At 35.0% G+C, this 13,612-nt stretch overlaps 2 protein-coding genes across 2 annotated transcripts; one reads left to right on the top strand and one right to left on the bottom strand.

Moving 5' to 3' along the window:
* The first annotated feature begins 1,034 nt into the window (after positions 1-1,034).
* On the top strand, positions 1,035-5,207 carry LOC120073262 (O-fucosyltransferase 39). Its single transcript, XM_039026001.1, has 10 exons — positions 1,035-1,323; positions 1,933-1,995; positions 2,101-2,182; positions 2,312-2,382; positions 2,492-2,580; positions 2,685-2,888; positions 3,256-3,523; positions 3,984-4,211; positions 4,335-4,532; positions 4,673-5,207. The coding sequence occupies exons 1-10, from the start codon at positions 1,195-1,197 to the stop codon at positions 4,880-4,882; spliced, it is 1,542 nt and encodes a 513-aa protein (XP_038881929.1). The 5' UTR covers positions 1,035-1,194; the 3' UTR covers positions 4,883-5,207.
* Positions 5,208-5,321: 114 nt separating this feature from the next.
* Positions 5,322-9,947, bottom strand: LOC120073261 (uncharacterized protein At4g38062). The gene is made up of 2 exons (XM_039025999.1): positions 9,790-9,947; positions 5,322-8,696 (listed from the first exon to the last, which is right to left on the bottom strand). Exons 1-2 carry the CDS (start codon positions 9,794-9,796, stop codon positions 5,626-5,628), a joined length of 3,078 nt encoding a protein of 1,025 aa, XP_038881927.1. The 5' UTR covers positions 9,797-9,947; the 3' UTR covers positions 5,322-5,625.
* Between the last annotated feature and the right edge of the window lie 3,665 nt (positions 9,948-13,612).

Below are 13,612 nucleotides of genomic sequence, written 5' to 3'. Positions count from 1 at the left end.
AAAAAGAAAAAGAAAAAGAAAAAAGAACCAAATGAGAATATACTCCTTGTGGAATAGTTTGCAATACTAATACCTAATGCATTTAGATAGACCTTATTTTATATAGCTAATGTACTTAAAAATATTCCATAAACCATCTAATATTTATATATTATTTTAGTTGTAACTATATAGGAGACAGAGTATCGAACTTTGACATCTTATAATAAAAATATATACTAAATCAATCGATTTAGACATAAAAGTTATCATTTTTTCTATTTTCTAAAATCTTATTTGACAATCATTTAATTTTTGGTTTATGAAAATAAAATTTATAAATGTTATATCAACCACAAATTGTTTTCTATCTATTTTATTAACCCACTTTAAAAATCCAATCCAAGTATTAAATTTTTTGTTTTTAAAGATTCACTAAAAATTAAAATACTGTTTCGGTAAAAACCATAATAGAAAATGCAAAAAAAAAAAAACTTGATATTAAGCTATTAGTCAATTCAATATACATTTCAAGATATTAGCATTCAGATTTTCTTATAACAAGCGGAACCGACAAGCAACCTTCGCTATATACTTGATTAATGTAAAGCTTCAAGATCTAACTCATTGCTCATCCCAAGACCACAACCACAACACACTATTACGCTCATCATCTTAATCAAAGATTTAACGGAAGTTCGTAGAAGGAGAAACGAAGTACAGAATGGAATGGGAATGGAACTGTATGAATGAATAATTGCAGCCCATTTATTGAAAGCTAATTGTCGGTGCTCAGTGCTGATGGTAGCTACCGATGAATGAATCCAATAAAGTGGACCTTCAAGCAGAGGCCCGCAAAGGCAACAACAGGTCAAATCTCTACTAGAAAACACGCCTTCGTCCTTAATGTAGTTAAAGTGGAACGAACAGGGCGAAAGTTATTTTCACTACGTGATTCTCTCTTTACTTTTTAATCGCCATAATACCCACCTATAATTTGCTTGGACCCTCTCTGAAAACGACACCCTTTCTCTCCAATCAATTCATCTGCGAGCTGTACAGATGTCCATGTGTGTGAATCAGATGCCTTTACTCTCTATTTTGATATAACTCATTCTCACTGCAATAAACCTCTCATTTTCTTCATTAAAATCCCTTTTTGCTTCTGGGGTTTGGAATTTCGCATTCGGTTGGCAGAACCCATCTCCTAAATTCATGGTTATGGGACTCGGTTATCATTCGAACAGAGTTGGAGCTGTGGCTGGTGTTTTCGTGCTGCTTTTCCCTGTTTTTCTACCGGGTTTGTTTAGCCCTTTGGGTCATGCTTCGCCTTCCACATTCTCGGTATCTCTTTGCCACTTTGATCTTATTTCTTGTTTGTTTTGTTCCTTGAAGCTTTTGAACTTTTGATCTTCTTAGTATTCTTTTGTGAAATTATTTAGGAAATGTCGGTGTTTAGATTTTGTTGAAGGGTTGCTGTAAAGAGAAAAGTTTATCTTAGTGGAGAAGTGGGAAAATCTATTCCTGTAATAGTTACGGCTTTCTTTTACTTCCTTTTCCTGTGCAATTTTTTTTGGAAATGTAGAGACAATACTGTGGCTCTCTTCATTTATAGTATGTCGGTGTGATATTGGATTAAGCTTTTTGTAACAGAAAATAAAAACTGGAATGTTTTGTTCATAATTAGTTCAGTTTTAGGGAAATGGTACTTCGTAGGGCCATTATAAGCTAACTCTGGTTAAATCTAACCTGATCGACAAGGGTTTGAACGTATAGGAATGGTTATTTTTCATCTCTTTTTGTTCAACTTTCTTCAAATTATAAAGTTTTTCTACCCAGTGGAACTATGATTAGTTATGGGTTGTAAAATTTGACTGGTGGGTGCTCCACTTTTAGGACTTTTACGAGTTCTTAAGATTATGATTGGTGATTTAATTGGGTAACCTCTTGTAGGAATGGAACACTCCGAAGCCTAGGCACTTGCGTCTGCTGAAAAGTGCTTTACAACGCCAAAGTGTGGGTAAAAGTTGATTTATAATATAATTGAAGTTGGTTTTAATCTCCAACTACATTCTTTTATAATGAGAATCTCATAGTGTTAAAATCCTATTTCTATGACAGTCAAAACCAGATCAGTCTGATTTATGGGCTCCTTTAGCTGATGAAGGGTGGAGGCCTTGTGTTGATTCTTCAAAAGCTTCCTGTAAGTTTTGAATTATGGAGTTGTAGGTCTCAGAAACTTCCCATGGTCATTTGTATTTAAACATATCACGTACTGAATTACTAATCTTTTTCATGCCTGGTTTATGCCATGGATCCATATGTTCTGCAGCACTACCAGGGAAGTCTGAAGGATATATCCAGGTGTTTCTTGATGGAGGGTTGAACCAGCAAAGAATGGGAGTATGTGTTGGATTAGAACTTCAACATACTTTTCTGTCATTAAACGTTTATTAGTACAATTTTGTTGATGATGTAGTCTTCAATTTTAAGATACTTGATCCACATGCAGATATGTGATGCAGTTGCTGTTGCAAAAATTCTGAATGCAACCCTTGTGATTCCCCACCTTGAAATTAATCCTGTCTGGAAGGATTCAAGGTACTAAGAAAATTTGCTTGGCGTGATAGTGTTCTATTCTTGTATATATGAAAAATTATCATGAGATTTCTTTTACCTTATCCTTTACTTTTTGGGATCTGCAGTTCTTTCATCGATATATTTGATGTGGATCACTTTATTGACGTATTGAAGAATGACATTTCTATAGTTAAAGAGCTTCCAGCTGAATTTTCTTGGAGTACTAGGGAATATTATGCTACAGCCATTCGGGCTACTAGAGTCAAAACAGCGCCTGTTCATGCCTCAGCCAACTGGTATCTGGACAATGTTTTACCTGTATTACAGAGGTTGGTATTGAAGCCTATCCGTTCTGACCTTCTGGGACTGCTAGGGTAGTTGCTTAGTTTCATATCTGCATATACACCCTATCACTTATAAAAATAAAAGATGAAGCAGTTACATAAAACTGATACATGAATTTGGGAATATACAATGAGACAAGAATGATATGGAAGTGGGGGAGAAGATGCATTGCCTAGCCATACAATTTAAAAAGACTACGAACTTCATACTTGACTATATGGATGTCTAAAAATTTTGATCGAAAGATTTAAAATCTTTCTATGTTTGTATGTGCTATGAAAATTACTTATTGTTTCTCTGCAATTTGTTACTATCTTGGTTTTACATTCTTTTTCTATATTAATAATTCAGCTACGGTATTGCTGCAATTGCACCCTTCTCACACCGTCTAGCTTTTGAGAACTTGTCCGATGAGATTCAAAGGTTGCGCTGTAAGGTCAACTTTCAAGCATTAACTTTTGTTCCCCATATCCGAGTACTAGGAGACACTCTCATCAATCGGCTGCAGTATCCTTTGAATAAGAAGGAATCAAAGGAGGATAACTACCTAAGTATGACCACTGATGCAAATGAACAAGGTCCATTAAAGTTTGTTGTCCTGCACCTTCGATTTGACAAGGTATAGCAACCTTCCTTTCAAGGTGCCCGATTAAATTGAAGTTCGTTTTGTGCCTGTTAACATGTCAAGTTCCCCAATGCTACTATTGCCTTGTTACGTTATCTTGCTGATATTATAGATAATTTATTAAAGTAATCCCTTGCATGCATACAATCAAAGGCCTCATTGCTTAGATTTTATCTCATTAGTTCTTGGGACTGACAAGTTTGTTCATGAGCTACCCCCATACTCTGCTCAAGTAAGGAACTGGTCAAATTTAAAAGTCCCCCCATTGCAACTTCAGCATATTTAAGGTTCTTAATCAGTTCATCCTAGGTTTTAAGGATCTAAGAACAGGGATACTGGCCAATACGACTGGCCATCAAGAAATCAAATTGAATGACTGGAACTGATTGGGCAATCATATATTATCCGTATAAAGTTTCACGGCTGCTAATTTCTTTATGTGTTCAACATGAAGGACATGGCAGCTCATTCAGCTTGCGATTTTGGTGGGGGAAAGGCTGAAAAACTTGCTTTGGCCAAATATCGTCAAGTGCTCTGGCAGGGAAGGGTCCTTAACTCTCAGTTCACGGATGAGGAGTTACGGAGTCAGGGTCGTTGCCCTCTGACACCTGAAGAGATCGGTTTACTACTGGCTGCTTTGGGTTTTGACAACAATACCCGTCTATATTTGGCCTCCCACAAGGTAGTTCCTTCTCTATATACAAAATAAATAAAGCAACCAAACTTGCTTTAAGTCTTTTGGTTTGAAAATGAAATTACTACCATTACTTGGAAGTTGAAACTGTAAAATGCATGGTTCTTTCAGGTATATGGTGGGGAAGCTAGGATTTCGACTTTGCGGAGTCTTTTCCCATTAATGGAAGACAAGAAGAGTCTCACATCTGGAAATGAACTAGCCCAAATCAAAGGAAAGGCTTCTTTGCTAGCTGCGGTTGATTACTACGTAAGCATGCACAGCGACATTTTTATCTCGGCTTCTCCTGGAAATATGCATAACGCAATGGTAAGTAATAATCTTCTTGCTGATTCTTTCTTGTCTTGTCAAATCTTTCTACACAAAACCTGTGCTTTTTCTACTAACATCTCCTGCAAGTGATGTATTTATTATGATCATTCTCGTACACTTTCTTGATATTTTTACAGGTGGGACATCGCACGTACGGGAACTTGAAGACCATAAGACCAAACATGGCATTGTTGGGACAGCTTTTCATGAACAAAAGCATAATTTGGTCAGACTTTCAGCAGGCCACTGTAGAAGGCCACAAAAACAGACAAGGACAAATAAGGTTGAGAAAGCCAAAGCAGTCAATATACACATATCCAGCTCCTGATTGTGTTTGCCACGCTTGAAATGGTGTTATTGGATACCACTTTCTGTCACAAAAACAGACCACGCTTAATGATTCGCAACTACTGTTTGTCGGTAGTTATCAGTTAAATAAAATTTAGATTTTCCCATTTGTTGGCCTGAATCATATGATGTTTTCTTTTTCGAGAAACCAGTACGAGGAAGAACTATCGTAGTTTGTAAAGATGTAAAGGTCTACTGCGAAGGCTTATATTATGTCTTCTGGGGCCGATTCAGATTAATGCAGTATGTAGTGTGCTAATCTTCGGATTATTGACAAATTATCTTAATGTAACGAGTTATGTAATTACATCATTTTTTTGGTGCCGTTTTGTTTTGTTTTGTTTGTATTTTTTTTGGGTCTCCAAAGCTGGAAAATAGTTCTTAAAACCTTTCTGCAAAATTGGGAAGAGAGACAGAGAAGAATAACGAATCAACGAATCAATGGTCCACTAATAAGCAAATAATGGAGCATACAAGAGAAGATCAACATGGAGGGTATCCACTAATAAGCAAATTTATCAACATGGAGGTGGATAAATTTTAAACAAATTTGAACACTGGCTCGTAAATAAAGTTGAGCCTATGCTAATCACTTCGGTCGTAGAAAACAAGAAGATTCTCATACTACGTTAAATTAAAAAAGGCTGGTGCTAATACAGAGAATTTTACAGACCAAAGTAATTTTGAGAAAAAAAGGATTGGTTTTGGTTCATGGAGCCGTAGCGCTACTGGGGTTGCACAGCTAACTGTTGAGCTCTCTAAAGGGCGATCTTGTATCAGCCGAGACCTCAAATCTTTTCATTGAAGGAGAATTCACATTCTCTTTCAGCTCAATCCTTTGACATTCATTGCCAAAAGAGAGCATTATCTTCTCCAGAAGGCCCATCAATTCTCTGTCTGAATTGGAAAACTCGTTGATATGATTGCCTATGCCCCCAATGATACCCATCAAGTCTTCCTTTTCTGAAGATAACTTCATCACATCTTCTATCAAATTACTCTTCTCACTCTTGAGCTCATCGATTAAGACATCTGAAAACTTTAGCTTTGTTTTCAATTGATCAGTCAGTTTCTTCATTTCAGACTCTTTTGCTTCTAGATCTGCTTCAATCTTCATTGCTTTCTCTTTTGCATGACCCAATGATACTTCCTGGAACTCCAGCTTCTGTTGAATTATGCGAATATTATCCTCAAGTTCCAAAATCATCAGTTTCTTTTCTTCAGTTTCTAAAACAGCTAAAATCTCAGCAGCATTGATCTTCTCCCATGCCTGGTGGACAAGATCAATTTCTGTTTGCTTCTCATCAAGCTCAGATGAAAAAGATATTAAAGAGTTATTAAATTTTTGTTCCAGCGAATGTACTAACTGCATGAGTTGATCGATTCTTTTGTTTTTCTTTTCTACCATTTGGATGAGTTTCTCTTTCTCCTGCTCAAACATACTCTCGGCACCAAGATGAGATAGCAGAGCTACTTCCAGTTCTCGTCTCAGTGAATCTTGCTCCAGACACTCAACTTCATTTTGGAGTTGTTCTATCATCTCATCCTTCTCTCTTATCGTCTGAAGAAAGCTATCTCTCATCGACTCCAACGAAGTTGCAGATTCCATTCCTGACAAAGCAGTGGCCTCCAATTCTATTATTTCAAGCCCTTGCTCCAGCAGCAGAACCTGTTGCTCTAGACTTTCAATCCTCTTGTCTTTCTCATCCAACTTCTGAATAAGGCTATCTTTCTCTTGCTTAACGTTCTCCCCAACATGGACTTCTGCAAGAAGTGAAGCCTCCAACTCTCTACGTATGCTATGATTTTTCTCAAGATCAAGCTTTAACTGTTCAGCTATAGATTTCCACATATGCATTTCAAAATCTATTTGATTTCCTTCACATATTTTATCATCCAGTTCAGCATTTGCTTCTTCCAAGGCATTACATGCTTCTTGAAGTCTATCCATTGCATCATATTCTATCTGTGACACTTGTTCTTCCAATAGAAGATAATCCCTGGACGATTCTTCAAGTATTTCCATAGACTGATCAAGCTCTCTCAGCTTTAATTTGTACTGCTCTTCAATCAGCTCCATTGACTGAACTTGAATATAGATAGATTCTTTTTCAGCAAGTTCAGCATTTGCCTTGCCCAAGGCATTGCGAACTTCAAGTTTTTCTGCTGCATCATGTTTCATTTGCAAACATTGCTCCTCTAAGTGAAGCTGATTCTTGGTTGATTCCTCGAGCATTTCTTTGTAGCTGTCTATTTCTTTCTGCATTAGTTGAAGCTGCTCCTCAAAAAGATCCAAGGATTCGACTCTTTTCATTAAAGAAGCCACCTTGTCACGTTCTTCTTCAATATCTTTGTGAGCCTTTACCAAAGCCGCATTCTGCACCTCCACCTGCTTCATCAATAAAGATATTTTCTCTTCTCTATCTTTGTCATGCATATAAACTTCAGTCATTTCTTTTGCTAGGTTAACTTGAGCTTCCGATATTCCCTGATTTAATACTAGTAACATGGCAGAGAACTCCTCATTTTGTAACTTCAACTGCAATGCTGAAGAATGATGACTTTCCAACATTGCCTCAAGATCCTTTATTGTTGCTTCTCTTCTGCATAGCTCAGATTTGCAATCATTCAAGTTACTCAAAACTTCTTCCATTTGATATGTCCATTCAACTTCTTTAGCCCTTAGATTTGCAGTGCATTCGCCATGGGCAGTTTCCAAGCTTTGCATCTTCTTTTGCAGTTCTTTGAAAGAAGGTGATCCCCCTGGTGCTTGAATTTGTTCCTCCTGGAGTTCTTTGATGGCTGTTCGCAACTCCTGATTTTCTTCCTCCAGCTTTTGTGTTTGGTATTCTCTTTCCTTTAGAAATGAATCTTTTGTTCCCAACGAACTTCTTAAAGTAGCAATTTCTTTATCCCTCTGAGAAGTTATCTCATCCAGCTGCATTTTTGCACGTTCACACTCATCAAGAACATTACCAAAGCGAGTCTCAAAATCAGTAACTTGAATCTGTAAATATTTTCGTCGACTCTCTTCATGAGCGAGGGCTTGGTTGCACATTTCTAACTTGTTATTAAGATCTTTTGAGATTAACATTTGAGAATCTAACCTTGTCTGCAGTGAAGAGATCTCATCAAGCAGGGTACGTTTCTCCATCTCCCAATCTTTTTTGTTCACCTTGAATTGTTCTCGAACATTTTCAAGTGCATCTTCCAAATGCTTAAATTGCTCTATCTTCCATTTCAACTGATCTTTAACCTTTGCAATTTCATCGTTTAAATCAGTTAATATATCATCTCTTTCCCCCTGCTCCTTGTGTACCAGTCCATCTTCAGCTTCTGAACACTTTCTTTGCCAAAGCAATAGATTCTCTTTGAGTCCTTGAATTTCTTCTCTATATTCACATATTTTCTGCTCTTGTTGCATGCATTTCTCATTCCTGCCATCCAAAGCCGAAAGCAGACATCTCTTTTCTTCTTCCAATTGTTCAAATTTCTCATTGGCATCAGCTCGAAGCTTATCATTGGCAGAACCAAGATGCTTTAATACTGATTCTCTTTCAACCAAACTTCGTTCAAGTTCCTCCAAACGTTTCTTCTCCATATATAATTCTTTTGCCTTTTCATTTATCTCTTCTGCTTGCTTCTCAATTTTCAAATTTGCCTCCTGCAACTTAGTGAACTGCTCGCTATTAACTCTCTTCAAATTCTCAGATAATTCTCCCTTCATCTTGCATTCTTCCCTAAGCTTCTTAATATCAGCTTTTGCTTCATCTAGTTCTTCAAGAATCCCATCCATATTCCTCAAATCTAAATCTGAATTTTGTTAAGGATGAAGAACAGACAGAGTAAAATAGTTAAAAAGAAATCTGAGCGCTTATATCAACCATAAATAAAAATAAATATACTGTGTTAAAAAAAATCTCAGACAGCATTTTCATTCACTGGTAACATTGCAATTCCTTGTGAAACTTCAGAAGACTATTACAACAATGTGAGGTAATCCCAAAAAGAAAAATTAGTGCCTGTGGATGTTATTCTGCATCTTCTAGGACTAAGTAATTGCCAGATTCAGATAAAGCGAAAAGGAAAACCCACACACACCACACGAATTCCGATTGTTGCTTTGATGTTTACTTTCACATTCAGTTTTGTGCAAGTCCTGTTATTACTATTATCTTTTAAAATTTTTCCATGACCATTTTTCTCTGTAGCCAAACAAGGGCATTCCGAAAAACAATCCGATACCATGCCTGTCAATCAAAAGTTGTGACAGGCAACGTCAATTGAAAAGATATCTCTGGAATTCTAAATTATTAAGACAAGACCTACATAATTTGGGGAAAATGGAAAAACCAACATAAATGGAAAGGCCTAACTCAACCTGGATCTGTTCTCTTAGCGCCATAGCTTTCAAAATCTTATTAATTAACAACCCATTGAAACAAATTCCAGAAAACTGGGGAATTTATAAGATTCCTCCCGGAAAATAAACGAGTTCCGAACACAAACATCGATAGTTTAATCAGAAAACATGAGACCCGAAATCCTGTTCCTCATGACCAAAAACCAGATTCCGCTACAATCTTGAACCCAAAGGAATTACGATCAACCGCGCTAAATTTACTCAGATTGGAAATTTACAAAAGAATGTTTCAAAATCTTCATTTAACATTAGAACAGAATATGATTCAACAGAAAAATCAAACCCAATCTAATTTTTTAACCCTAAACATCTGGTAAACGAGCAATAAAAGACGAGAACATATGAATCAATCATTTCAAAGCCATTTTTAATGTTTAACTGCACGATGAAGCGAGGAAACTAGGAACCGCAACATCAAATTCTTCCAGAAATGCTCAACATTTCACAATATCAAAGCCAAACAAGAAACGAAGCAGAACGTACCAGGCATGAAAATAAATATATCTGGCGCTGGGTTTTAATTCAGCGCAAGAACCGCTGGAATTTCTGGATATTGTGAATGAATGAATAGGAAGAAGCAAGTCAGGAACAAAGAAAAGAAGAGAGAGATGAGAAAGAAAGTGATCTCTCTAAGTAGCCGTTAAAAGAACCTTTTCCGGATTTAAAATAAAATGTGTTGACGGAGATGGACGGCGAATTACCGATCCAAATTAAACGGCGTTAATTGAAGACGTTGGGACCAAAACGCTGTCGTTATGTTCAAAAGGGACTAGCCGTTGCAAGGGTGTTAGATTGGGCCCAAAAAACTGCAGATGAGCTCAGCCCAATTCCAATTATTGCGATTTCACAACCCAACTCTCATTTTGGGCCTAAGGCCCATGATATAACGTTACACCAGCTGTCGTTTTAGTCTTTTTTTTTTTTTTTTTTTAATAATGAAAAAAATTAGTGCCTTAGAACCAACTTACTCTAATTCAAATTAAATTCCAAATGATTCTAAAACAAGACAGAAAAAAAAAAACTAAAACTAAATTTAAATTTGAGAATATATTTAGTACTTCCAAACATTCCAAGTTAATTATGAAAAGATGCCTTATTTGAAGGGCTTGAGTGTTAGTTTACTATTTTGATTGTCCCCACATCCTAAATTTTTCAATTTGATGTTAAATACATTGCTAATATATATGACCTATTTTTATATATTTCCATAATAACCATGTATATTCATAGAATAGTCTTTTCTTAACAAAATTACAAATATAACATAAAATAGTAAATCCAAACCATAGCTTTTCGTGGTACAAATATCATAAAATATGTGTAACTTAGATGTCCATGCTTAATGTTCAAATAATAAGTGTCACTTCTCCATTACCCAATGTGTTGTCCATGTGTCTCAAGATTACATACTATTATTGTCTATGTAATACATCTCCTACTTACCAAATTATCTATAAATAGTGGCATTTGGTGAATTTTGGAGGACGCACATATTAGTTAGAAATTCAAAAAGCTTGGAGAGAAATTTCCATATTTTTCCATTTTCTATAACTTTCTTTGTTTAATTAAATTATTAAATTATTTTATTTTATTTAAATATATTTTATCATTATATTATATTTGCTTCGTATTCGGGTTCCCGTTATGCTCCTCAATTTTAAAACACATTATCAACAAAAGCTTCTTTCATTTCTCCCACGGAAGGTAGGTCTTAAAATGTTGCCATGACAAACATTATGAAATTAGAATTTGCAGCCCTTGAGATTAATGGCAAAAATTATTTGTTATGAGTACTCGATGTCGAAATTCACTTGGATGCTATGAACCTTGGAGAGGCTATTAAAGAAGGAAAATACAACGACTAGTCAAGAAAAAGCAAAGGGTATGGTTTCCGTTCGTCATCATCTCTATGAGGGATTGAAAATAGAGCATCTTACGATAAAAGATCCCCATATCTTGTGAAATTTTTTTTAAAGAAATGTATGATCATAAAAAAAATAGTTATTTTTTTAAAACTCGTTATGAATGGATGCATTTGAGACTTCAATATTTTAAATCAGTAAGTGATTTTAACTTCACATTATTTAAAATTAGTTCAAAATTATTGTTATGCAGAAAGAAAATTATTGATACAGATATGTTAAAGAAGACATTTTTCATATTTTATGTCTCGAACATGCTCCTGCAACAGCAGTATTGAGAGAAAGGTTTTAAACAATATTCTGAATTAATTTCATGTCTTCCTGTGGTCGAACAAAATAACGAGTTATTGATGAAGAATCACAAATCTCGACCAACTGGAATAACACCATTCCCTAAAGTGAATCCTGTAAATTTCATAATCGTGGTTGAGGTTGTGGTCATGGTTGAGGTCGTGACCATGGCAGATGAAGAAATAATTATTATTTTCATGGTGGTCGTTCTAATCATCCAAATTTCAAAAGAACTACTCAAAATGATGATCATAAAGGAAAAACTCCATAAGATAAGAATTCAAAAGGTGATAAAAAAAAAATGTTTCCAATATGGTAAGACTGAACATTGGTCACATATTTTTCATACATCGAAATACTTAGTTGATCTATATCAAGCTTCCCTGAAGGAAAAAGGGAAAAATAAGGAAGCAAATTTTGCACCAGAATAATGATATATTTGACCTATCCCATACGATCAATTTGGATGTAACGGTCTTCTTTGAATCTCTTGTAGAGAAGATCAACATAGTTGATAGAATATCAAGTGTTTATTTTGACTTTAAAAATTGGTGTAGTTGATGGAACATTAAGTGTTTCTTTTGATTTTTTTTTTTTTTTTTTTTTTTTTTTTTTTGTTTATATATATATATCTTCATGTTTTTTTCTCAGTTAATGTTAACCTTTGTATATTTCAAGTATTGTTTTTCTTATTGTAATTATTTTTTTTAATGAAGAAATAAGGACCATTTTTATATGTTGGGTGATTAAAAAATGAGTAAAGAAGATCTATGTCTGACAGACAGTGGAACTATCACACACAATACTTACAAGTAAAAAATACTTTTCCAAATTGATGATGCCGGAAGCAGAAGTAAATACAATATTAGGTTCTACAAACTTGATTGAAGGTTTTGGAAAAACAAATATATTTTGCCTAGAGTGAAAATTTACACTTGATAATGCATTGTACTCTAGTCAATCAAAGATAAATCTTCTAAGTTTTAAAGATACAAGTTACAATGGTTATCATATTGAGACTGCTAGTAAGAATAATGTGGAATATCTATAGTATTATATCTGATGTCTCACATGAAAAATGTATACTGGAAAAGTTACATGCTTTATCTTCTGGATTATAACAATGAACTTGAAGTTCATGAATCCAAATATATTTACAATTTGGCATGATCGATTGGGTCATCCAGGATCTATAATGATGAGAATAATTATTAAGAATTCATATGGACATATATTGAAGAGCCAAAATATTCTTCAATCTAATGAATTATCATGTGATGCTTGCTCTCAAGGAAATTAATAATTATACTATCACCAACAAAATTGGGAATTGAATCACTTGTTGGGAATGTCCTAAACTCACAATTCGTAAGTATTGTTAATATATTCTATTCATCAATAAAAATATTATTGAGTATTTTAGTCAATAAATTATTGTTGATATTGCATTCTATTATAAAAATCCAATAAACGAATCCATGTCTATAAATGAATACCTTAACTTTATGTGGCGATATAAAAGAGGATCAAGTTTTAGTATATAGCCAAAATAGTCTATAAGTATATGAATGAAATTGGGTACCTCATCCTAGTGACACTATTGGATGCGACCCATTTTGTATACTGATACAAATGTGATCCCAAAATCATTCATGTGGAGACATGTGAGTCGAGACATCATATGCAATGAGTTTGCATAAGACCGAACCTCAAAATAGTCACTTTTCTTTATAACGACCATTTAATGTTAAAACTGATTATTTCAAATTCAATGACATAGGGTAACTCGATCTTAATCTAGAGCTAACTATAAACTTCTGTTTATTCGGGATTATCCTTTGATCTACATAGGTGAGAGTAGTCCAACAACACTATTCAATAAGCCTCCCATTTTGTGGGTAAGACCGGATAGATAGTTAGGGACATAGTTTTGCAAGATGGAATTCACTCCTACCCGACTTAGGGTTAACAGATAGGTTGTTCTCTTAAGCGTTGATTCTTGGTATTCAACAATGGGGCCCTGCCCTCTCATGATCGAGAGGGTCATGGTTTATAAGTTGGACTATAAACCAATTGTTCAAATAGAGGATCAG

This window comes from Benincasa hispida, chromosome 3 (assembly GCF_009727055.1).
Source record: "Benincasa hispida cultivar B227 chromosome 3, ASM972705v1, whole genome shotgun sequence".
Taxonomy (NCBI): domain Eukaryota; kingdom Viridiplantae; phylum Streptophyta; class Magnoliopsida; order Cucurbitales; family Cucurbitaceae; genus Benincasa; species Benincasa hispida.
This window is presented reverse-complemented; position numbering and strand designations above follow the sequence as displayed.